General features: G+C 40.5%; 1 protein-coding gene across 8 annotated transcripts in view; it reads right to left on the reverse strand.

The window, feature by feature from the left end:
- PCSK2 (proprotein convertase subtilisin/kexin type 2) overlaps window positions 1-26,960 on the reverse strand; it is a 111,061-nt gene that overhangs the window by 66,725 nt on the left and 17,376 nt on the right. For 5 of the 8 annotated variants that reach the window (XM_042036699.1, XM_042036698.1, XM_042036701.1 and 2 more), the window contains exon 2: window positions 23,246-23,350. The exons of 2 other annotated variants lie outside the window; for them this stretch is intronic. In XM_042036699.1, coding sequence (XP_041892633.1) covers window positions 23,246-23,350 — 105 coding nt within the window. Of the gene's footprint in view, window positions 1-11,312; window positions 11,443-23,245; window positions 23,351-26,960 lie in introns of those variants that run through there. One more of the 8 variants, XM_042036705.1, reaches the window with a different exon arrangement.

Genomic DNA, 26,960 nt, shown 5'->3' on the forward strand with positions numbered 1-26,960 from the left:
CACAGGACTGTACCTCCTTAAAACTCCCTTTTGGTTCTCAGGCCTGTTTCTCACACAGGCATTTTCTCATGGAGCCATTTTCTTGTGCAGGCTTTGCTTGTACAGTTCTTTTATTGATCTGGTTTTATCAATGATCCATGTCCCTCATCCTCTAACCATTCTCCAACATAATGAGCTGACCATAACCCCATTCCCTGTCTCCTTGTGCCACTGGAGTAGGAGGTAGAGCTGGGAAGGAGGGAGGAGTGGGTTGGGGGGAAGGTTTTTTAAGGGTTCATTTTACTTCTCATTATCCTGCTCTGATTTTGTTAGCGTAATAAATTCAATTCATATCTCTAATTACAGCCTGTTTTGCCTGTGATGGTATTTGATGAGGGATCTCTCCCGGTTCTTACCTCAACCCATGAACCCTTCATTATATTTTCTCTCCCTTGTCCCACTGGGGAGTGAGAGAGTGGATTTGGTGGGTGCCTGGCATCTGGCCAGGGTCAACCCATTACGTGGAGCAATGCAGAAAATTGATGCCTTTTGTTGTGACAGAGTTGGGTCCATCTGCTCAATTTCAAACTTTCTGAGTCTGTTATGTGGCCCAGAAAGCACAAGCAGGGATATCAGAGGGCTTGTGAGTGTCACTGGCATCCAATACTTACTAATAAAATGAGAGCTGGTCCTCTCAAGCAAAACTAATGACTTTCAAAGGCTCTCATGGATCTCTCCATACCTAGCAACAAGTCCCTGTTGCTAAATGTAGGTGTTTCTGGAGGATTATTCATAACAACTTCTCCAAGTATCTCTTCTAGCTGTATCCATTAACCCCTGTGGAGTGTTTTGTACAGGGACTCGCCCTATAGCAAAGACGTAGCAGCTATTAGAGCACAAATCCTTAGAAACTTGGAAGTTTATCAACACAACTTTCCCCACCACTTCTAAGCAAAGGACAGATAAAGAATTTAATTTTTTTTTTGCAATTTCAAAGATTTCATTAAAGGAAAAATGCATCTCTTTCCATAAAATACTTGTATCACTCTTGGTTTATGTATTTTTAAATGGCTATTTTCATAATGACAAGCACAGACTGCATGAGAATTGCTTTGATTTCTAGGAAAAGTAATGTTCCCTGTAAAATAGATCTCTTTTCCATTGTTTTTAGCCATCCCTCTACCTTCCTTTTACTTTTTTGTTTTGTTACTAGTTGAAACAATGTCACTGGATATCAAGGACCTGCGGGGTTTTTTTATTATTACACTTGGATGTTCTGGATCAGTTCTAGTTTTGGGGCAAACCAGCCCCATTTGCCTGCCCAAACACTTTTAAGCTTACACAGATCATAAGCAGATACTAAAGTCTCTGGACACTCATGCTGTCCCCAGTGACCCCTCTTGACACGTCTTTTCATTTTTACTTGACTCCTGCTTGTGTTCCTTGAACTTTTGCTCTATTCCTCTGAACTTGGTATTGCAAAAGTGTCCCACTTGTGGGTGAACAAAACAGGGACAAAACACTGTACAATAAACTCTTACAAAAGACTTACTGATTGCATTCCACATGAAAATCTGGCATAGCTGGGACTGCTCATTAGCTTCTCTGCAAAAATCACAGAAAATCATAACACCAGAGGTACAGCCATTTAGGAAACCACCCCAGTTCATCATCAATCAGACAACAGTAAAGTATGAAGCTGAACAGCCTGAGTTCAAAGGTTTCACCCAGGCAAATAACCTTTCTTGATGGAAACACAGCCTAAAGGACTTCAGTTTCAACCAAGTTCACGTTTTTTAAAAAATACACAAAAACTACCGTCCTTCTGCCTTTTTTTTGTGACCTTTTGTTTTCCTGATATTAGTTCAGTTCTTGGTAAATAAGGAGCTTTCGAAAATAAAAGAAGGGGAAAGGAAATCAATATTTTTGTCCATTTAGCAGGCCTCTCACAGTTCAGTGACATTCAGGAAGCAGAAAGCAAAGAGACAAGGAATCAATGTGTAAGAGGAGACTGCAGATCATATTCAACCTACTCAGCTAAGCAATCAATAGCTCCTCTAGCTTCTACTTTGAAATGCAAGTGAGCTGGCCAGGCTGCAATGTAAAATCAATGCTGAGTATGGATGGTCTACAGTGGAAAATGCCAATTTGGTAAAACAGAGATTTTCTTGGGATCGTGCCCTCTTTGACAAGATTTTTTTGCCCCAGGATAGAATTTATTAAGGGGAAACACTGAGACAGAGGAAAAAGCCTTGCATATCTTGATATTCTGTGCACTGTCTCAAGAATGAGCAAACTGGTTCACACCTCTCCTTTCTCTTCAGTTTGGCAGGAGGGCCATATCAGGATCTACACTATCACAGGGCAGGCTATTCTCAGATTCCAGTTTTTTTTCCACTGCTTAGATGAGCCAGCACGAGAGCCAAGAGCATTTCTGAAATCTTAAGAGGTTTCCAAAGGAATGAAAAACTGCTTCTTATTCTCTACATAATACCAAAAAAGACAAAGCAAATTATATTTTCTTCAATGTCTTGCAAGATGGCAAGACAGTCACTTCAGTTACAAAATCAAAGATCTCTGTGAGAAAGAAGTTCCCTGGAGATGGGCTATAACCACATACATTAGTCTTTCCAGTAGATCTGCAGAGACTGCAAACCACAGGGACACTTTATCAGTGGGTAAACTGTGGGTAAACTTGTGGGTAAATTTTGCACTTTGCTGTCTCACCAGTTACATGGGTCAAATAAATGATCAGCCTTTCCAAATCAATCAGAATAATCACCCCTCATGGGTATAAACCACATGCCCTGTGGCAGGAAAGAAAACTGGGCCTTGTGTATATAGGTCATTATCGACTGCAGATCCTCCCTAGCTGCAAAATTAGGAAAACTGTGACTTGCACAAACTTTATCTTTTATTCCTTTGCCAAGTACTGCAGATATGACTTTCTTAAAACATTATGCTTGGAAAAAAACCAAACCTGCCTTCTTCTTCTTCCTCAATAGTAAAAGTCTTTTTGTGGAGTGATTTCTACTTATTACTTATTATTCGACTTTCTTAAAACATTATGCTTGGGAAAAAAACAAACCTGCCTTCTTCTTCTTCTTCCTCAATAGTAAAAGTCTTTTTGTGGAGTGATTTCTACTTATTACAAAGGCCACCATCAATCTTTGAGGTGATAACCAGAGTAGATCTAAGTTATATTTGCACCCTCTCTGGTATAAAAAGGGTTTTAATTTAAGTGGGAATCAGGCCCAGATCATCTTTAAGATTGCAAAACTTTTGGCTGTGTCTGTGCAATACAAAGAAGAGAGATGTGCACATGATGGTGAATCTTCTAATTTAATTATTCTCTCTGTCATCACTTGTAATTTTGGACCATTTCTTATACCCCTGGGCAGTCATCCAGCACCGGACTTCCATCCTACTCCACAACTCACTGGTCCTTTAAGGAGATATGTACTACACAATCCATCTTTATATAACCTCCTTTGTAGTGATTCCATTAGTACAGTTGCTGCTTCCAGACAAGCGATAAATATCTGATACATCCCAAGAGAACAGGAGTGCTCACAGGCTAAAGATTTCTCTAACTGTTGATTTAAAGTTAATTTATTTCACAAAACATGTCTCCAGATATGTGGGGACTGTGAGAAAATACCACCTGCAGAAAAATCTGCTGCATTTGGTTTGTATGGGAAGACTCAACTAAAAGGTAAAGTTATTATTTTTGTTGAAATGTAGCCTTGACCACTCTAACACAGAAGAGACTTCTTGTAAATGTGTGAATACTTGTGCTAATGCCCAAACACATTTGGAGTCATAAAGCACCGCTTGTAGCAGCTTCACCTCTAACTTCATGTATTTCCCTTTTAAAGATGCAAATTTGCTTTACAGACAGTAAGTTTCGCTGTACTCCATATGGACAGATTAGAAGTGCTTTCATATACACCTGTGGAGGTAAAGTTTAGGGAAACCGAGTAAGCAGGATGAGGTCTTAAACTAAGTCTGCAGCATATGCTGAAAATACACCCCCTCGTCTCCAAAGTGATTCTGCACTTAAAAGCCAGCTTCTGACCTTTACTATAACTCACCATACTTCCACTTCACTCTCCACAGCCTCTTTCCCACTCAAATTTTATCTAAATAGGTCTTCACTCAACTTGAAACAACTGCTTGGAAAATTAAAATATGCATTTTCTCTCACAGAATTACTGGCACGGATTACCCTGTTTCCATGTTACAGGAAATCCGCCATAACGACCCACTCATGGAAGAGACACCTACTGCTCTGTCTTTTATGTAATTTATTTTGCTCTTCACCTGTACTCCATTTCTAAACCCAGACATTTTTATATAGCTGAGCCCCAAACCAACTGACAGCACTCAGTCATGGTAATCATGGCAGGAGCTGTTGGAGACTTCCCTCATGCCATGGAGCTTAGAGTAAAAGTTTACTTCAGCTTTCTCTGCTCCTTCTGAGCAGTTGGGCCCCACTAGATCCAGAGGTAGTGAAATACTTTCACTCAAAATTGTTGCCAGAATCTCAGCTGAAGAGCAGTTTCCCAGAACAAAAATGGTATCACAGCTCTGGGAAGGAAGGGAGGCAGACTAGTGTCAGTGCTGCTGTCCTACATGCAGTGCATGAACTAAGCTGAAAATCAATCTGACCTAAATTAAGAAAGTCTGAATCAAAAGAATTCTTTAAAACTAGCTGTGGGTCCTCAAACCTGGAGTCAGGAGGTGACAGTGAAGTAAAGGTTGGCTCCACCATGCAGAATCCAGGCTTTCTCAAAAGTGGTTTCAGAAAGTGCACCAAGTGCCTTTTGATCACTTTTTCCTGGCTGCAACCCTTGGGAGTGCCCTGCAGAATCTAATTATTCTCTTTTGCAACCTCTTCTGCACTGTCATTCCTCAATACAATTTTTCCTTTCCCTGCTTTTCCTGCTCTGTGAGGAAATGATGTAGGTTTGAAGCTGAGGAGAAGAGGTGTTTTCGCTACTATGAAAGGGAGCACCTCTGCACAGGCAGAAGAGGACACCACAGCCAGCCACATACTCCTCCAGGAGCTCCTGTGGTCCCTGCTCTGACTCGGGTCCCCACTGCACCATGCTGATAGGTTGCTAGCAGGGATTACGACCCACTGCTGTCAACAACTTCCAACCAGGTGGTAATGACATCTGCAGAAGATCCATTTAGCTTTAATAAAGAACAAAGGCTATTTTTACAAAGCTGCCTGCCTGGAGTGATACAGCAACAATTGCCAAAGAAGTCTTGTAGCAGGGGGGGGTCCCGGGAGCAGGGGAATCCAGCCAGAGTCACGATACGAACACCGATACGATTTGAGCATTGTGCTCCCCTTTATTATCCCATTACACCAAGTTATACTTTTTCCAAAGTTCACGCCCCTTTCCCATGAGAAAGCCTCTAAGCAGCGGGGGAGCTGACCAGTGTATACCTTTTCCCAAGGCTGTTCAAGGCTGCCAGCTAGCAGGTGCCTTGTAAGCCTGTTTTCAGCCTGAGGCCCTGTCAGGGGTACTTCTGCAACAGCCCTGGGATGCCCAAGCCCTCCTGGGGTATCCTATATTCCACAAGGAATCCCTCTACAAAGTCTAAGCTTATTCTAGTATTTCAAACCTGTAATACTTAAATTTCAATGTTACATGAGTGGTAGTGATATAGTGAGCCTTTCTTGTCCATTTGCAACACCTTCAGAGCTCTGTTGCTTGTCGCAGTGGAAATGAGATAAAGAATTGCAAACCACTGATCTTCCTAAAGTGCTGTCTGGTGGATATTACACAGGCTGCACAATGTCTTCTCTGAGGAAATTTCATAACTAGAAGCCAGACACAAAACAGAAGCCAGTCTTTTGACAGAGGGAAAACTGCAATTATGCTGCTGCTGACATTCACATATCCGCTCATGCAACTAAAAGCAGAGCAGTTGTTCACAGCTACTTTATTCTATCACCATAATACCTGGGACAGAAAAGACATGGGAGCTTGCTCCCATGCATGCCTTTCCCAGCCCAGTAGGAAGCTACTGATGATTTATATTGATTGAGCTTCACAGGTTGCAATTCCACTTTTTCAGTTCCTAGGTTCAGAGGTTTATGGATCCCCATCACAAACCACATTAATAAAATCAGCAGAGGTTTATGTATCACTGTAGTACAGCACTGGGTTAGTAGAATATAGCTGCCAGGGACAAGCCATCTGCCACACAGAATCATTTCTAGAGAACAATTTCTGTAATAAGAGGAAACGTAGGAAAAACTGGGAAGTAAGAGACTGGCCTATAAAAAGGAAAGAAACAGCCAGAGGCGTACTGTTCTGGCCTTTATCCAAACTAGTTTTTGTTTTGATACTTTCAAAGGATTGTGCTTGACCCTTGTCAAGACATATACATCAGAATCCTGTCTTTTAATTGTCAAATGTTCTCTTTCAGTTCCAGCCTTGGAGCCTGCAGAATGCAGTTGCAGAGCTTGCTGGTGCCCAGCACCAAGGCAGGGATAGCCACATCAGTGCACTTTTCCCACCTTGTCCCAGATTCTGGTGGCCATCAAGTGGCAGAACAGCACCACTCTGCACCTGAACTCCTGAAGTGTCCAGTGCTCAGCTTGAGCAGCATATTGAACCCATATCCCCCCAGAAAAGCCTAACAGTTCTTTCCTTGACCAGAGATGCACCAGATGATGAGTGATTTGGCAAAGGGATCACATCCAACATGAAACTGTAGGCAGGAGAGCTAACACAATGCAGTGGTGAGGTCAATATTGCAGGGAGAGACACACAGAGCTGGCCCAAGCACAACAGAGCCCACAGAGAAGGAAAAACCTGTGAAACTGAGACAAGTATTAATATGCTCAGTTTATCCTGGAGAAAACTCTCCTCAGTGACAACACAAAGACAGGGCAGTAAAAGGCACTATCCCTGGAAGTATTCAAAGCCAGGTTGGATGTGTCTTTGAGCAACTTGGTCTACTGGAAGGTGTCCCTGCCCGGGGCAAGGGGATTGGAACTAGATGGTCTTTAAGGTCCGTTCCAACCCAGATCATTCTTTGATACTAACGCACAAAAGTGTGGTCTGAATATTCTTTATGGGTTTTCTCAAGACCCACTTTAGCAGAGAGGCTTTTTACATCCTTGCCCAGGTTTTCCAGCAGCCTGTCCCACAGACTGCTGGCCAAGCCTCTCTCTAAAGCACATCTGCACAATTAAAATTATTTTCAAAAATCTTAAAGGCAAAGGGGTTTCTGCCTTGATTTCAAGGACCAGGTCATCCAAGTGGTTTGGAGTTGTCACAAGTCCCTCTATTTATCCACTGCCTAGAGCAATGGAAAATGGTTCCTGAAGAATACAAAACTCATTATTAATTGCAGTTTCATGTGCACTAGCAGGGATTTTGGTACCAGAATTTTTCCTAGTTCCCACTGGGTCAGAGCAGAGGCTGGTTTAAATGAAGTGATAAAATGATCATCCTGCTGAAAATTCTTTGAACCATTGTTGCTTTTTTTGGCCAGGAATGAGGAAGTATCTTTTCAGTTCAGTTATTAGCATAAAATAATTAGACTTTGGGGTATATTTTGCTCCCAGTGCATATACATAACTTGTATTAATATTAATAGGGACTTCTCTATTCACAGTCATTGAAAGGAGCCCATACCCCAAAGGACTGAGAAAAGCAAAAGCATATTTAGAGTTTAGTCTATCACCAAAGATTTCCACAGACTCCTGTAAACTGCTGTCTTCATAATATACTTCTTTCTCTTCCTAGTTTATTTCCAATGAGACAAATGTTTAGCAAATCATGGAAGAAAATAATTTGCTCAGGATTCCTACTGCAGACAACCAAAAATGATCATGTAAATTCTATGGAAATTGCTCTTTGTGTCCAGACTTTGAAACCAAATTCATGTTATGGTGTCCACAGCATAAAAAATTAACAGAAAAGCTTCCCTCGTGAAATTGTATTTCTTCCGTATGAGAAGTGATAAATCTCTGATTAATACTAACAGTGCCTGCTGCATGCCCATTTAGCGGCTCTTCATATTTCCAAAAAGCCAGAATTAATTTGTGTTATGGCAAGCACTCAAGCAGTATCTTCCCAGAGCAACAAAAGGGAGATTTGGGAAGATAAACTATTACAGCAGAAGGATTCACTTCCTGACAATTTGAAAAGATGCCTGGACTGGCACCAGGATATAAAGTCCCACGTGTCTTGGGCCTGAAGAAGCATAAAATATCCATTGCTAAATGACAGAATCATAGACATGGCAAGTCGTCACCAATGCAATGACATCAGAGATAACGTCCTTTGTTCTGGGCCTTTCCCTTAAGGGCAAGGTGAGCTGTACCTACAAATGACCATCACCAAAGAAAAATGACGAACAACAAAGTGATGCCAATGATACAGCAGAATTATATAAGGGATGAAACTGCCAAGGTCTTGGCTCAAAATATCATTTTATGAGACTGAGTGTAATAGTAGTGTTCTGCAAAACAGGGAAACGTGAACAAAAAAACCAGAAAAGTTCTGGGGTTCATGAAAAGGACTGAAAATTTCCTTCATGTCTTCTGGGTAGGGCCCCTCATCATTCTTCACTTTCCTTTCAGGGAAGGTCAAGCCAGTTATTATTGTTATTCTCTCTTGTTTCATCTCACCCCATTCACCATGGACTGAATTGCAAATGAGATCCGAGTAATGCTCTAGCTTAGAAAGTACTTCTTAAAATGCAGTCATATCCCCTATCCCAACACCAGCTGCCCCTCCAATAAAAAAAAAAAAAAAAGTGAGAATGGTGTCAGAGGAACAGTCAGGATGGAGGAGGCAGGAATACTTAAACTCAGGAACACCACTGCAAAAAAAGAACTGGTGAGCCTCTACAGTGGAACAACAGTGTACATTTGGTATTAGCTTCTTGGCAAAGATTCAGTTCTCCAGAAGTGCAAAGACCCAGGTTCCACCTCTTCTGGCCCAAGGGTAAATACACTCCATTCATTTCAGTGAGATTACTTCAGATTTTCACTGCCGCAAACTGGAGAAACATCTGTCTCTTGTTTTTAACACCATCCCTCTAAGGAAAAACACTGTTCAAAGCTTCCCTCTGGTTGAACTCAAACTTCACAGGTCCCAAAAGGTGATGAAAACTGTCCAGAGCAATTTTTTCTTCCCTTTATATTAATTCCCAAAGCACGCAGCATTTACAGAGGATGAAAGCATAAGCTCATACCTTACACGAGTGTGTAGCCGAGGTCATGGCTTGGTCAGGGATGAAGAAAGCAGATGGTTATTTTGTTTGGTTTTTTCCTTGAGATCTCATGAAAACACAGTCCTTGAAAGCTACTTTATTGCTCAGAAAAACTTATCTGAGGTCCTTATAGAAAATAGGGCTGGAAAAAAAAACCCACCTTACCTGTTGTCAACCTTCACAAGAAAAAACATAAAGGCAGAACTGAAAAAAGTTCTCTCCTATTCCCCCCTCATATGTTTCCTCTCAGTTTAACTCAGGACTTGACAAAAAAATGCATATAAATATCAAGCAAATTATTCATCATGTCTTTCATCAAAATCATTAGCTCCTCTAGTCAGGCTGGGCAGGCAGCTGCTGTTTTAATCAAGCAAAACATATGAAAAGAGGTTTCAAATCACAAAGGGGACAAAAACTATTTATCATTTCATTTTCCATCTCCATCAGAGTGTAATGCACTCAAAGACAATAGAACCTGGGCCTGGAGGTAGTGCTGCAGTGTGGGATCAGACCTAAGAAGATTCCTGGTCCTGATGATGCTCCTGGTAGTTGGGGCAGGAGGATAGCAAGGAGCTAAATAACAGCTTCCTACCTGCTGAGATCCAGGAGACCTCAAATTTCCATAAGCAAATATTATAATAAAAACCTGCAACACCCACATAACTCTTACTGCTAAGAAATCACTGATTCATCTGTCTGACAAACCATACCTTCCCCAGCCAGTCATCACAAGTTTGAGGTCAGTAGTATAGTCTAAAGCAGGTCTAAGGCAGCAAAAAGACACACAGTTCCCCGAATTTCTGCTGCTTTTCACCTGAAAATACAAAGGCAAGGGGCTGTTGGATTTTACCTTCTGTGCCCCTGTATATTTTAGATATATGAACTAAAACACATTCAGTCAAATAACGTGTGCATAGCTTATACAAAAAGTGAGTCATTCACTGGACAGCAAAGAATGAAAATAGTAAATTTAAAAAAGCTACTTAGGCTAAAGTCTCTTGAGCATGAAGTCTGCTCCTTCAAATCTCTATTAACACTAGAGAGGTTTTCTCCATCTGCTGCTGCTTTTACCCTTGATAAGGAAATACATGGGAATAGCTGGAATGAGCCATGGGGAAGCAAGGACAGAAAACAGAGGCAGGACAACTAGTACTGAATTATACCTAGGGACAAATGACTCCATACAGTTGTGCTGTTATTTTTTGCTTAGATAGCCTCTAGCGCAGTGATTTCTCCCGCGCCTCCAGATCATGCATGTGGAAACACTAGACAACTAATTACAGTTTAAGGTTACTGTCCTTAGTCTTTTAGGCTTCAGAGGATCTGCCCTAATCTCTTGGGTTTCATTTTTCCTCTACTGTTCTCATCTCAGTTTTCTTATTGCCCAGGTGTTGTAAAGACCACAAATGGCTGCAATCCAACTTCTTTTTGTTGTTGTTGTTTTTTGGGGTTTTTTTTTGTGGTTTTTTGGAGGGTTTATTTGTTTGGGGTTTTTTTCTTCCAGACAGTAGATTGGGCATCTCAGAGCTACTCCTGCTTTTGCTCTGCTCTGCTGTATGACCTTTTGGAAAATTTAAGGTCCTCTTCCTCCCACATTTATTTCCAGCATTTGTGAAATACACATAATCCATATTTGAAATGTGCTTTGAAACCTGTACTTAAATATTGTTTCATTAAATACTATAAAAGACCACAAATTATTTCAGACAGACAGATCATTTCAGTGGGAGACCTGCAAGTATTAAATCACCAAAGCAGTCCTTTTCTCACTTTTGTCTATTTTGTAGGCAGACAGAAAGCATTTGGGAAGATTCATCTGACCTTCTGGCTCACACTGTATTATTCATTGTTTGCAAGTCAAATAGGTAATTCACCTTGCACACACTTCTCAAGTGCAGTGCTAATAAGAAAACCTTGAAAAAGAGTTGATTTTTCTGACAAACAACATTTACATGTAAACAGCTGTCCTTACAGAAATACATCCTCTCTCTATGCAAAAATGTTCAGTATTCCACAGTAAATGGCAGGACACCAGTAGACGTTAGATCAATTCAGACTCCTAAAAGCAATGTTCTTTTCCATACCTTTCCATTTCAATCTGGAATTTGCATTTCTTTCATACAGTTAAACTTTCTTCCAAACCTTGCTGGCACATGAAAGTGAAAACACTTCATCATTAAAATCCGAATTCCACTGAGACAGCATATGGCAATTCTGAAATGAAACAAAAAAAACATTTTCTCCCTATGGCAAGTTGCTCACTCCATACAAAGCTTTCATCCTTAGGGATAACTACCCAAACCCAATCATTTATATCCCCTTTTCCATGTTTTTCATGAACTAGCTTCCAGGATCTAAAAAAAAAAATACTAGTGATATCTCATCTTCTCAAGTTAAGTGGTGAGCTTTTTCAGTTTGCAGTGAACTATAGACTATGAGTAAAGTGCTTTCTCCTTTGAGGGACTACATCACCCAGCTTGCATCATCTCCTAAGAATGTGTTCAAGAAGCTGTTAAGTCTGCTCTGACTGAATGAAATCTCAGACTCTACAGATGTTTTTAGAAAAGGCAGAGTGAGCTGAGCTCCCCTGGATTTGTTTGTGAGAAGCTCTAGTCCCTCACAGTGGCACTGCTGCCTGTAAGTTTGTTCTTAGCCATCTAGATCCAATTAAGAAGACAAGCGAAGTGAGCAGCGAGTTACCCAGGAGAAGGCTGAAGTCCTGGCTGATCACATGCTTCTTCTAGAAGTTGTCTCCCACTAGCTATTTTTCCTTGAAACATGCATGAAACATACTTTTCACATTCTGGAAACTGGAGTCAGACCTACAGAAGTCTGGGATTAGAATGTTCATTTGGAAAGAATAATGAAACTGAAGAAAACAGTCAAAAATGACCATGAAACGAAATCTAGAAGGTTCCAACCAGAAACTCTGAAACAAAATGAGACTTATTTTTTGCTAAATAAAATAATTTTTTCCTGATGAAGTATTTCAAATATGAAAATGTAGATTCTACTTCTTTGTGACTCACTACGAACAATATGAGTCAAAGTCTTAAAGATATGTTTTCTTTGGGAAAATAGTAATTATAGTTAGTTGATTGTCCAGTGGAAAAATTTTCATAAGTTTTCCTTATAACACGCCCTGCACAACTTGGGTAAGGACCCTTGAGATTTATGAGCTATATACACAGTTAGAGCTGGAAACAGGGAAGTAAGTTTAAGATGGATATGACCCTTCCTCTTTTCAGAAAATAAACAGTCCAATAACAATCAAGTGAATTATTCCAAGAAAAGCTCATGTTCCAAAAGTAAAACATACTCAATGAATGTTTTCCCAGGAAAGCATCACAATTGAGAAGTGAAAATAGAGCAAGCACTGCACAATTATATTAGTAAATCCTGGCCAAAGATATCCAGCATTTTTGTTCAAATTCTGCCAGTGATACTTGTTGGCCCAAGGGAGCAGGTCCAGGAGATGAGTGAAGGTTTTACAACACAAGTTCAGCTTGTTTTGAGTTGGAAAAAAAAAGCAGCTAAAATGGTACTTATAAGGTTTATACAAGGTATCTCATATTTTTACGTCACTGTGCAGTCACTGACTAGACCATGGTTTTTCCCAAGCACAGAGTGCTACAGTCAACAGCTCCTCAAACTCCTGGTTTTGCTGGGACAAAATGCCTCCGGACATAATAGCCCTGCCTTTGGTGGAGCCATGGGGAGGACAAAAGTGATCCAGAAGCTCTGCAGGGCAAGGCTGGCTGAGCGCCAGGGAGAACAGCAGCCAAACGCAGATGATGGGCTCAGCACTAAGTTTATCGTATTTGCTGGATGGCAAAGCCAAGTTAGATGGGAACAAATGTAATTAATACCTCAGCCTCAGACTCCAAGACAAAACACAGGGCATCTTCTCACCCCAGTGGCTTCTTTTATTTTTCAGGTTCTTGATGTGGTACAGATCCAATGTATCTGTACCTCCTCCAAAGAAAAGGAATAGGAGTGTGAAGAGCTGGCAACCAGGTATTAATGCTGACCATAACACTGCAGTGTTACATAACCTAGAGCCTGGCAGTAATCAGCTCAGTGACACTGCTGTGAAACCAGGAGCATAATAATAATTAGATCTGGCAATTGTGGTTCTTCTTGTCTTGGAGTCTTGTGAAAACTTCATGTCTGCAAAGCTCTGCAAAGCTCATGGATCCCTTACCATGTATTCCTCTGTATGAAAGTATAATGCTCAGAATGAAGTAAGATAAAGAGCATGAAGACAGACTATTTACATTGATGACATATTCAATCTGTACCCATATTAAGAGTGTACTTCTTTTCAGCACTCAGAGAGCAGATAGCTTGCAATATAAAATGCAAAGCTCTATTTTCACAGCAATGTGGCCATTCAGATACCAGTCCTTATAAGCAAAATTGTAATATTTGCCAGAGTCCACTTATAATGGTATGGAATTGATACTATACAAATAATTAGGGAAAATATGTACCATAGAGATGTTTAATATTTCTTAGTCTTTCCAAGGTGTTTTTTCCTACACAGGACTGTTCTCTCCCTCAGTATGAAAGTCCCCAAGGCCAAGAAGCATATATTCAACTTCACCAACCCATGACATACATATTAGCATTTTAATTACTATTGGCTATTTTCAGCTGTTAGAGGCTGAAAAAGCCATGTTCCAATGTAGCATCAAATAACTACTGCAGCAAACTACTCAGCAATAATTTAAATCTAAACCTTTCATTTATTTCCATTGTATCTCCAAATACTGCTATCAACTTTCAGTGACTTTTGTAAAATCCCTTTTTGTATTCACGGAGCACATCATACATACAAACAATGATTTCACAGATGTATTTAAAACTCCATATTGGTTTCTGGGCTGTTGAGTTGGTGGCAAAAAACCCCTTACTGTTATACTTAAGATATTGCATACACACTGAAGATCTGGAAACACAAAATGCCTGTAGCAACAGTGTTTTAGAAAAGACTGCAATAAACCAACAGAGCAAAATGCTGTTCACAAAATAAAACACTCATCAAATTTTAAACAGTAAAGTATGTTAAATGACATGAGTGGATGCACTACATAATACATTTATTATGTGATATAGTAGCATAAGCCATTACATTGATTCTTCTAGCTTAGAAGAAAGGGATTGGGGTTTTTAAAGTTACAGCCCTGTGACGCAAGCTCTGGTACAGCATTCTTAGATACCCAAAAACTACACCAAAAAATATTCCAGTCTTATGTTGTTATTGATTTAACTGTACACCATCAGTTGCACCACCTTTTATTTACTGCCAATGTCAGATATATTAAATGGTCATTTAACTGTACATACAAGAAACCCCATCAACTGTTGTAACAGCTGATTTTCTGACATCAAGAAAGAATAGAAATAAACTTAAAAATTTATTTTGCTTCATTCTAGACCTACCTCACTGAATTTCTGATACATTTCTTTTGACATTATCACAGGAACAATTTCAAGACCTAAAGACTAGTTTATCCCCTGCATTCCAGAGGCAGAGGAGTACTCCCTTACTTATATAAGCAGTGCAAGAAGGGCAGAGTAGTGGGAAAACCTTTTTCCTTACTTAACAGACACGTAAATCTCCTCTTTGCAGCCTTGATGATTTCTTGTTTTGAATGACACAGTTCATACGACATATGCAGCATATTTCCTGCAATTACTTATCTCTGCCCTACTGCCTGTATGACCCTTTCTCTTTCCATGTCTGAAGGGCAGGTTGAATTCCCAGAAACTGACTCTAACTGTGTCTGACTTTTTTTTTTTAAACACTTTTAAACAGCAATTTCTGCTGCTTCTTTTTTCTTGTGTTCTCAGATAATAACATTCATAAATCTGTATATTTCAATAACCGCTCGCCAACATCTGCAAAGGGTCTGTCATAAAAGAAAAATGCCCATTTAAGCATTAAATTTTCTCAGCAACAAGACACACACAAAATCAATTACCAGATGACATACAGGTGACTAAAGCTCCCTCAAGAAAATTGTCCTTTTTTCTTACAATACTTGGCAGCTGGCTTCATTATGAATTAGAAACACCAAAACCAGCCCTGAGCTGTATGGAAAAGCAGAATAAATACCATTCAAGAGGGTAACCTGAAAAAGGTAGCAGCACCAGAAGAGGCCTCCTTCTGTGAACTGGTACAGACTCTTGGAAACCCTTCCTGAAACACACTGGATAAAGCATAAGACAGCTTACACAAGAAATTGTAATCCAGGAATCCATTCATGGAGGTCACTGCCTGTTTTCTGTACAACATGTTTCATTTCGTCAAGATGACCAAGACAAAAATTTCTTCAGTACTTGTTTGCAGTGCAGCTTCAATGAATAGTGTGTAGGTTTGAGGGTGGTTGGGGGTTTTCTTCAGCTTTGGAAAGAAGACATTTCCTCTCATGAGTTTTCCTTGGCTTTTCAATATTTATTACAGATACTTAAACACAGCTTTTACTACTTAATGTTCCATTTCATATCAAAAAGATAACACCGACGCAGGTGTAATGCTGCCCTGTAGTCTCATAAAATTATGGCAGCTCCAAACTTCTCCTGAACATAATCCTACCAGCATACCAGCCCCATGACAACAGATATTACAGCAAAATGCTAAATAGACTTTACTGGGAAGTCTGTCAACCTCTACCATCTGCAGCATAGAAGATACAAAAACAGGAAGGGCTTTTTGTCCTACCATTCTCCCATCTCTCTGTCGTAACACACACACACCTCCCTGCACAGCAGAGAACTGGATGATGAACCTGAATCTTCTCTCTAAGATTTGAGAGGGGATGGCAAGTCTTGGGCATTACATTCACCTATATAATGTTTAGCTCCACAGAGGCTGAAAATTTTATATGAATCTGGGATCACTGCTGTGGTGAACTGCACAAAAACTAATCCCTCTACCCACAGTGTCAACAGTAGGATTACCACAATGCACTGGTCAAGTGATGACCCTTTCTTCTCCAGCTACCTGAAAGCAATCTTCTCCAGCTACCCCTTTGCTTTCAGGAGGAAACCAGCTTTCTTCTCAAATGGAGGAAGCATCTTGGGATATCTTCCAAGCTCCTATCAGAAACTTCCCAGGAAATCAAAGTCACCAACACTGGTCAGGAGTCTGAGAAATCAAGATGTGGGGCATGGAGCAGGACGAAAGATGCCAAAAACAACTGTAAATTGCTCTTATTGCTTTGCTCTAGGGACAGAATATTATTTGGTTCCAGTAACAGAAGGCTGGAGAAACAAGTTACACCTCCACAGCAATTACAAAGGTCTGAACAAAGGGAAGCTCCAATGGCTCCTACCCCTTGCATCCCCAGATCACTGCACTCCCCACTGGCTGGAGAACTAGGGAGAACTGAGGAAAATGGGATTTTCCTGATCTTATCAGGAAGATTTTAATTTTTGCAACGGGGAAGATCTGTGCTGGCAGCTAAGAGAGAAAGGCAAAAGGCTCCACCATTAGCCCAGCTCAAACATGTCATTAATGCTGCTGGAAAAGGCCCTGAAGATTGATTTATCTTGCACTGCCATTGCTAAGGGCTGCTGTGCTTCTTCCTAAACTGCCATCCATCCCTCTTTTTCCCTGTTAAAGATGAACAGTGGATGAAATATTAACCCCTGGCAGCACTTGACAACCCCTGCCCAGGGGCGGCAGAGGGCAATTCTGCCTTCACAGGTTGCAAGGGTCCAATCACAAACAAGCCACTCACATTAAGGGAGCATATAAAGGATCTCAGGTGACGAACGAGATGAAAGATTTTGATTTATTCAATTAAAGCTTAGATCCTCTGCATGTACAGCCCCCTTTTTCTCCTTGTCCCATGAGACAAGCAGTTTGGGAATACTGTTAACCATAGGCATCTGGTTAACTATTCCTAGAAGAAGCTCTGCATCTACCCACCTCAGACTCCTGGATCAGCACGGTCAAGTCCCCCTTCCTAATCCCTTTCAGAAATGTAACAACTGCCATCACCTGGGATGTTTCTTTCCAAAGAAGTCTTCATCTAAGTGCCAAACTCACTCTCAGTGGAAGATTTTCATTTAACCTTTCCTCCCTCCACACATACATATTTATTCTCCCAATAGCAACACAGATCCACTCGCATAGAGACATCAGTAATGGGACTCAGCTCTTCTTTGTATACTAAAGCTTCTTTCCTGAGTGGGATTAATCTTGGCAGCTGTCTGACAAGAGAGACTGTGTGGGAGGAAAATGGTTTTATCTAAAACTTGAAAAAAACCAAAATAATCTTTGAGAGAACAAACTATGTTTCAACCCTTCTCCTCCAGTAGAAGACTATTTACAAACAGAAAATACCCACCAACAGCAAAAACACAGAAGTATTGCTCTGAAAGGTAGCATAATGACCATGTATTTTCTCTTTCCTTTTTTTTATGTGGCCACTTTTCAAAATGTTTACATAATAATACAGCTGAGACCGCAGCTGTATTTATAATACAGGAGACAGAAGATAAGTCAGCTTTGAAAATAAAAATGAAGCTATATTGGATTTGAATGGCCTGGTTTTGGCAGCAGTGGCGCTGCAGGGGTGGCTTCTGCAAGAAGCTGCTAGAAGCTTCCACCATGTCTGGCAGAGACAAGCCCTGGCAGCTCCAAAGACAGACTTGCCACTGGCCAAGGCTGGGCCAGTTAGAAATGGTGGTAATGCTTCTGTGATAACACATTTAAGAAGAAAGAAAAAAAAAGTTATTGTGCAGTTGTAATTGCCAGAAAAGAGTGGGGTGAGAGTATGTGAGAGGAACAACTGCAAACACCAAGGTCAGTGGAAAAGGAGGGGCAGGAGGTACTCCAGGCATCAGAGCTGGGATTCCTCTGCAGCCTGTGGTATAGACCATGGTGAAGCAGGCTGTTCTCTGTAGCCCATGGGGATCCATGGGGATGCAGAGATCCACCTGCAGCCTATGGAGGAGACCCATACCAGAGCAGGTAGAGGCCTGAGAGGAGGCTGTGAACCCATGGGAGGCCCACGGAGAGAGGAACCCACGCTGGACCAGCCTGTCCTTGGAGGACTGCACCCCATGGAAGAGTGACCCATGCTGCAGCAGTTTTGGGAGGACTGCTGCCCATGGGATGGACTCATATTGTAGCAGTTTGCAGGGAACCACTGCTCATGAGATGGACTCACGCTGGAAGTTTGTGGAGAACTGTCTCCTGTAGGAGGGCCCCCACAGTGGTGCAGGGGAATAAGTCCTCTCCCTGAGCAGCGGGAGAAACCACGGGTAATGAACTGACCATAACCCCATTCCCTGTCTCCTTGCACCGCTGGAGTAGGAGGTAGAGCTGGGAAGGAGGGAGGAGTGGGTTGGGGGGAAGGTTTTTTAAGGGTTCATTTTACTTCTCATTATCCTGCTCTGATTTTGTTAGTGTCATAAATTCAATTCATATCTCTAATTACAGCCTGTTTTGCCTGTGATGGTATTTGATGAGGGATCTCTCCCGGTTCTTATCTCAACCCATGAACCCTTCATTATATTTTCTCTCCCCTGTCCTGCTCAGAAGGGGAGTGACAGAGTGAATTGGTAGGCACCTGGCATCCAGCCAGCGTCAGCCCACTACAGAAGCAAATTCCATGGTTTTGTTTACTTTTAGCTGTGGTGGAGCAGGAAAGGACTCCATTTCCCATCCTGCCTCTACTGTACTATCAAACAAGGCAATATGAAGTATCTTCGTATTTCTGATTCACTTTTCCAGGGCAATCTCATTGATGAAACACACCACTGCCCCTCATCAAAAACAAAGTTTGCTTTTACAGAAGCTATATTTCCCATTGCTCACAGGGAACACTCTCTAAAGGTCCCCTTGCTCTGAGGTTGTGTTGTGACCAGCACTTAGCAAGCTGCGTATTTTGATGTCAGTGTGGACACCTTGTTTCCAGTCTGTCTAGCCTACCCCATGCTCCTCCATGTCCCACTCAGCTTATGTGTCCCTCCATACCCACATCACTCAACCTTCTCACTGACTCTGGGCTCTTGTGCCAACCTGTCCCATTCACTCTCTCTTCACATTTACACTGATGCCTGGTCCCATCCTACTCTGGCTCCTCACGGCTTTATTCCACCCAGGGCCCTTATCCTTGCTGTCACCTCTGCCTAGCTGTCTGTGTCCATGGGTCATGGCAAGGGCTGCTTCCCTGTCTGCAGCTTCAGGGCAAAGTACAACAGCCCCTTAAATGAAGTCTTCCAAGGCCAAAAAAGCCTAATGGCTGACATTTTGGTCTGAGACATTTCTGCTAAAGCAATAAACAAATAAAGGCATATGAAAATGCAATTTCACATGCAGAATGCTTGAGATATTGCTGCTATGTCTTAGCTCATTAAGAATTCCAGCTTAAAGATGTAAAAATGGTAAAGGAAATCCCTCCCCTCCCCACAATTCATTTAGCGCCAAAGGAACATAAGCTAAAATAACAAAGTAGAATTGCACCTGGAAATCACAGAAATTTGCAACTGATGCAAAAGAGTCAAAGCAAACCTCTCCTGGAAGGTTCTCTGTACCTCAGATAATGTAATTTAAATAACAAAACAGTCTCCATTTGAAGCAGTTCAGTTCACTGTGGAATTTGCCACCTTGACAGTAAGGATCCCCGACAGAACAGTACTGACAGCAAAAGCCACGATGCCTCATGCATCTACACTTTTTTCTTGAACAGTTCAATAGGACAACACACTATGTGACACTACTACATGTACCTTCACCCGCTGCCAGGACTGCTTCAGGCTTCAGTAATATGAATCTATTAAATAATGTCAAAACCATTGTACTTGAGATGGTTCTTCAGAACAAAGATTAGTTCTTGCTGGATTTCTAGGAATTTAAAACGTTCCATTCCCACCCCTTGACTGTAGTGATGTTTATCACATAACTGCTGTAACGTGTTTAGCATAGCTCTGAATTATTTTGTTTAAAACATACAGTAAATTTTACACAACAAAGCATTTTTGAGCATTTTAAAAGACATGCAGAACATGGAAATGATGCAGTAACCTGTTTGCATAGTGCTGTGTCATCTGTCAGACTCCTGAAAAACTGACATGGATCCTCAAGGGACTTACTTGATTAGACAACATTAATTAATTGAGTGAACATCTGTGCTGTTTTTCAGCTAATAATTAAAATTAGCTAAGCATTGCAACCTCCTTAAAAGTGAAAAGTATACAGAATAAGTGCAGCACATGTTCTCACATTTGGGTAGAGCCAAGCAAATTTTTGCAACAGCATTTACCATAACAGTTCCTGAGAGACTTTTATAGCCCTATGGTGGAAGTTTTCTTTCTGGCCAGCCTGACAATAAGAACATTTTATTCTTGGCTTCACACATTAACGTATTAACCATGACAATGCTGACATTTGTTGTTAAGTAAAATTGATTGTAAATGGCCTAGAAAGCTGCCATTACATTTAGAAATTACTTTTAGAGTTTGAAATTAAGTACTGTCAACACAACTCCCATTTCCGTTTATATACAAATTTGACAGGAATTTTTATGACTTCTCCAAACTTCACATAGAAAAGAAGGGAGATAAGACTAATGATTTCAATTGCTCTCAAACTGTATTATATAAAGCAACTGACCTACATGGTATCATAAGAGCTCAAGAACTATTCAACAGGACAGGCTAAATGAGAAAATGTCATGTTACATGTGGAAATTAAACATTGTTTCATCCCCCTTCCATTTTCCAGTGCAAACCACTAAGTTAGAATTCACCCAGGATCATCCTTTTCCTCACATAGGAGGTATTCTCAGTTATTTAAACACAGGGCTTTATTCCCTGAGATCAAAGGAAGAAGCCATTGTAGATACAAAAATGCTGCTAGCAAGGATTTTCTTGCTATTTTCTAAGTCCATGAGAGACTTTTCTCTCATGCAGAAGAGGTAGCAGAGTATGTAAAAAACCAAGCCACCTGCAACCTTGAAAAGTCTTGTTTATGGTATAGTAGAAAAATACTTTGACAATGGATGTTTTAGGATTTTAGCCAATCACCCCAAGGGATGGCTGATCCTTTGTCCAATTAGACTATGAAGAAAAAAGTCTATAAAAGAGTTTGTCAAATAATTAAATGAATAAATATTGCTGCACAATTCCTGCCTGCTGGGTCTTCTCTCCTCCTCCTCCCTATAGCTGTGGGACATGGTGATATACCCTAGGGTCTAGGCCTGCGGTAATAAGCCACAGGTATGCAGTACCAGAATGAGGTGGAGATTATCAGGAAAAATGAGATTTCACTCCACATGACAGAAGCCAACTGGGAGTCTAGAAACTGCAAATATCAGATAACTACACTAAAGGGAACATCTCTGAACGAGAAGGTAGATCCACTTAAGCTATTCTTAATACCAGTGCACATACTTAGTCTAGAGGTATCAAAGCAAGAGCCAGTCTGGAATTAGTACAGGAGTGCTCAGATGTAATGTTAGGCTGCAGTGAGAATTAGTGGTTTCATACAAATATCATAGGTATTTTTAAAATTTTCAGAGGCTTACAGAAATACTTACTTCCAAAGAGCATATGGAATGACTGCCCAGTGACTGTACTCAGCCACTACTTTTCAATGTTCTGACTTAATTGTGAGCTTTTTCTCTTAAATTTTCTCATGCATCTTCTTATAAATAACAAGATTGGATGGTTCAGAGAAAGGGAACACTTCTCAGGACATTTGCTTTAGTAGTCACTAATTGTAGATTTTCCCCAGTGACTTATTTTCTGATCCCCTGCTTACTAAACAAAACAATGGAAGCCTGAGAATTTCCATTCAAGGCAGGTTGGGTGTGTCTCTTCCTCGTAACCCTTCAGCTGTATCTGGTTTCTTTTCAGAGAACGGGACCAGGAAGAGGTACCCTGGAGCACCCAGCTATCAGCATCTTGGGACAGAGTAATGGGGCAGGCAGCACCTGGAACCTGTGTGATTCCCTCACATGGCTCTCAACAACAGAAGGGACCAGCCATGGGCACCCTAGTTGGACCTGGGCCTGGAATCACTTGAAATTTCTGCAGAAGCAGGAAAATTAAGCTGGGAATTCATCAGACCTTGCTTGCTATGGTGTCACAACAACAACTGTGATCTTATTTAACCTATTTTCCTCTTCTTCCTACTCAAGTGTTTCACTGTCATGGGTGTTACAATAACACAAATATGGCAATCACATTCTGTCTGGAACAAAATAGTTCCAGCCTCTTCACAGTGCAGAGAGTTGAAATCTTACTGAAGGATTAAAAAATAATCTATCTGCTGTCATGATAACATTCCTCAGACCAATCTACTTTCTTTGGGCAGTAAATATACTTTTTGTGCTACCTGGCCCAACTTCAGATCAGTATTAAACTGGTGCAAAACCTCTGCATATAAGGAGAAAGAATTTGTCAGTGCCAGCTCATAGCCTTCCACAAATGGGGCCTTTTTCTCCTGTCTGAGAGGTTTATGCTTCTGAAAACTGAGCACACCATTTGCAGACTGCAATCAAGAACCTCTAAAAGAACTACTGAAGTTTGACAGCTTACACTCCTCTAGTAACTGGTGTTTATACTACTCCTTGAGAAGGAGGGAATCTATGGTGATTGCAGAGAAAGTGCCACCCACCATTCACACCACAAGGTATTCAGGGTTGTATAACCCATGGGTAGCAAGATTCATGGAGGGGACAACCAGGAGATGTACCTCGGATGGCTTCTCCCCACATTACAGAGTGCACAGAGATGTTCTGGAGACCATGGCATCACTGAGTCTTACTGGAGAGAGGATACATCTCAGAGAATGTACGACTATTTGAAACAGTGAAATAATAAAAGCTGAGGCTATTTAGGAAGTGTGTGCATACAGAAGCCACCAAGCTTGAAACAAGCATGGGGAAAAAACCCATAATCATAGCCACAGATTTGATCATCACCCTGATCTCATAAAAAATGGTCTGCATCACAAAGAAAACATGACAGCTGCACATAATGATGAAACACTTACCCTGGAGTCCTTTTCCAGACGAAGCTTGTGTTGAAGGCTGCGTCTTCTCCTGGCTTTAGCAAGACCATTGTGATAAAAAAAGTATCCAGAATCTAAAAAAGGGAGCTGAGGAAGAGAGAGAGGAAAAAAAAACCATCATGGAACTATTGGCTGTTAATAAGGATGACAAGAAAACTTTTAATTTTGAAGTGATTCAGGAATCTACAAGACTTGTGAAGAGTTATGCCAAAGAGCCCCAATCTTGAGAATGCTACTCCTAAGTTATTTTTGAAAAGTGCACCCAGCGGCATTGAAGTTGTTTGCTACAGGTTTACAGTGCGTAACTTCACTTGTATACACTTAGTACTCTTTCCACCTCACACTTAAGGTCAACAGTGCCAATATTTCTGACGGGCGCCCCAAATCACAAGAGGAAGCATTCCCTGAAAAAGCCAGAAAAAACCAACAAAATGAACTGCAAATGATTTGAAACTCCGGAGAGCATCCCTCACCAAGAGGGCCTTACATAAGTGCTTTGCTGAGCTGTTGTAACACACCCGAACTGGTATCATAAGATGGAAGGCAGAAAGCAAAGAGATTTCCACTTTCAGAAAAATATGATACTTGGAATTTCTTCTGAGCACCCTGAAATGGAACATACAAAGCATATTAAGAAAACAGACAGCTCAGTGTTAAGGTGGAAACAGTGTTCTGCACCTTTAATGTCCAAGACATTTAAGGAGCAAGCAAACACCTCTGGAGGGCTTCCCATTATTAAATGTATTTTTCTCCTCAGGATTGGCAGAGAGCTTTTAAAAGGCTAAAAGACACTGTGTTAGGAGAACAGCATCTCACTTCCAGCACTTGATTAGGAAGCTCCAGTTGAATCTTGAACAGTTCTTTCCTCATTTGAACTTAATAGGGACATTCCAGTTGAACATTTTAATGTAAGTAACTGCACATTTTTAAACTAAGCTTGTCCTTGTAAAACTTGAAAAGAAATGGTTGGGATATGTTAATGCTGTGAACATTTCAACTTCAAAGGTTCAACTGCATTTAAAATAACTTCTTAAAAGAGATTCTAGAACAGCTATGACAACCTGTTCCTCTCCTTTTTATTATCTATACTTCAGGATAACATAAACATCTTAGCAGTTCAAAGTTCTTCACTGAAATACCAAGGCTGATGTCTAGACAGAAAAATTGTTGTGAAAACCTGGGCTGAATACAGGTAGCAGCATCATGCTGCCATAAAACAGATTTTGTTCCTGTATACAGGTATATACAGTGCACAAACACAAATTACCTTCTATGAATTTATCTCCTGTTTCAGTCAATCTATCACTATATCTGGTACAGTTCCACAAACATATTTTACTATACATGTGAAGCAGTGTGGAAATAGAAGATAGTGAAGTCTGAAAGTTTAAATCTGGTCATTCCAAAAATGAGTATGCAAGTTTGGGTTTTCTTTTTCTTCAAAGCACTTTTTTATGTTAATTGAAACATTGACTGTCACTGAAATGAAAGCATTTAATCTTCATGTTAAAGTTTCATTCTGTAGGATACATAAATGCAAAGTAACTTAAAAAAAAAAAAGAAAGCATTCTGTTCTGATAAAAAGACCTCTTTTGAAGTCTTTATAAACGATTAAGGAGATTTCATCAAAATCATTATGGTTCCCTGGAGCTGATCTGCATGGCTGACTGGAGAGCTTTTCTGGGTGAGTAATCAGATTATTCAGCTTCAGCTCCATATACCTGTGAAAAATACAACAGCTGAGGTAGAAGGAGAATGGAGGCTATAAGAGCTCTCAGTAAAGGCCACAAAAGTCTCCATCACTTCCTATATATCCTCAGAGTCACAGCTCTGAAGGTTTAAATTCTGTCTGGGTTTAGGTAATTGTTTTAAAAAGCAGATTTACATTTAAACTTGTATCTGACATGTTTACCAGCTGGGTGATAAGGCATTTATATAATCCAGAGTTTGGCAATAGATCTGTCTCTCCAGGAAAATGCCCTTCCCCCACATTGGATACATTACTCTATGCCTCAAAAACATGCACAGGAAAAATAAAAATCTAAATAGGAAGATCAGTTACAGCTTGAAATCCATCCTGGTGTGCTAACCATTAGTGTCCTTTGCTGTTTGTGGCCCAATTACCCCTCTAATTCTCTCTGTGAAATCATGCTACTTTTCTTCCTTTTATCTCAGTATCAACCACTAAAATCAATTCCAGTCAAATATTGATTCCATTAAGGATTAGTCTAAGTAATTTTGAAAATATCTGGAAATATATAACAGATACTTGCTGTTTATTTTCCATACAAGGTTAGTTTCTAGTACCTCTTAGCATGAAGCAATATCGTATATAGTAACCTTTTAAAGCTGGTGTATTCAAGTTTGACCACAAGCAATTACAATTAGTACAACAATGACCAGATTTATGGACAAAGTAATGAATAAGTTTGACTAAGACTATTCCACTCTTTCCTCAGTTATCCCAGTAATCTCTGAGGAACTCGGATATTTTATGGCTCACATGGTTTTTCACACTGCATCAATTAAACCTAGAGGGGGACACCCAGGAAGGCAGCTCAGTGAGGCAATACCTCAAAGATTATGTGATCTAGTACTGAGGACTGTGAATAATTAATAGCAGAAACCAAGCAATTTTCAGGAAGAATCTAAACTCTGCAGTAAATCCTTGAAATTAATGAATGTCAATGTGGGAGAAATCAGACACCAGGGAAAGGGCCTAAAACGTCAGGCTTTGATAAGGATTTTGCACTGAGATCTGCGAATACCACAAGAAATGACTGAAGCTTCCAATTCTGAGCGACTCCTGCTACCAAGCCAGTAACTTCTTGGCAGCAACCAAATGGAGGACACAGGTAGCTCACAACAGGATTTACATTCCCACTATCAGCTATTCCAGGAAGTCTCCTCTGATTTGGAGCTACAGCAAAAGAGCAAATAGTGAAATGAACAGTGCATATAATGAAGTGAAATGAAAACAGATCTCCTGTACATAAAGACTCCAAAGTGTCATAAGCAGTATCTGCTCTAGTAGCTGTAAAGCTGGAATTGCTATGGAGTAAAATTCCTATTGTGGCAACAGCAGCCTCAGCATGTACCATGGAATAATAATGCACTCAGCCTGGTGGCTCAGGTTCTTTCTGTAAGAAAAAAGCAAAGCTTCCTGCCCTCAGAAAAAAATCAGCAATTAAGTAAGATAACTAATTACTGAAAATCACTTTAATATTCAAGTGAGGAGGATTATTTAGAATTAGAAATGGGCCTACTTATTTCCTTGATGTATAATTATTGTCCATTACAAAACACGGCTTTCAGAATCTCAGGAATTACAAGCACTTCATTACTTGCAATATTTGTATAAAAGTACTGGTGAAAAATACACACAAGCAAAACCAGAACCACAAATACAAAACAGCAAGTAGAGCAAAACACTTTATATCCACCTGTCTCCTTCTTTTCTTCATATTTGCAGACTCCTTGTGGTTATTAATAACACTTTCTGAAGTAAAGATGAAATCTGTTTAACCCTCTTCCTGAAAGAATGTGGACCAGAAAATAACTTCTAAAAATTCAGTGTTCAGCTAAATGCAGGAAAGAAATCTCTTTCAACGGAAGAGGCATAACTGAAAGCAAAATAGATTTGATGATCTTAGAGTCTTTTCCAACCTTAACAATCCATGATTCTATGAAAATGGCT

The sequence above is a fragment of the Corvus kubaryi genome, unplaced genomic scaffold, assembly GCF_017639235.1.
Source record: "Corvus kubaryi isolate FWS band 111438036 unplaced genomic scaffold, C.kubaryi_AGA036_p1.0 37386, whole genome shotgun sequence".
Lineage (NCBI taxonomy): Eukaryota > Metazoa > Chordata > Aves > Passeriformes > Corvidae > Corvus > Corvus kubaryi.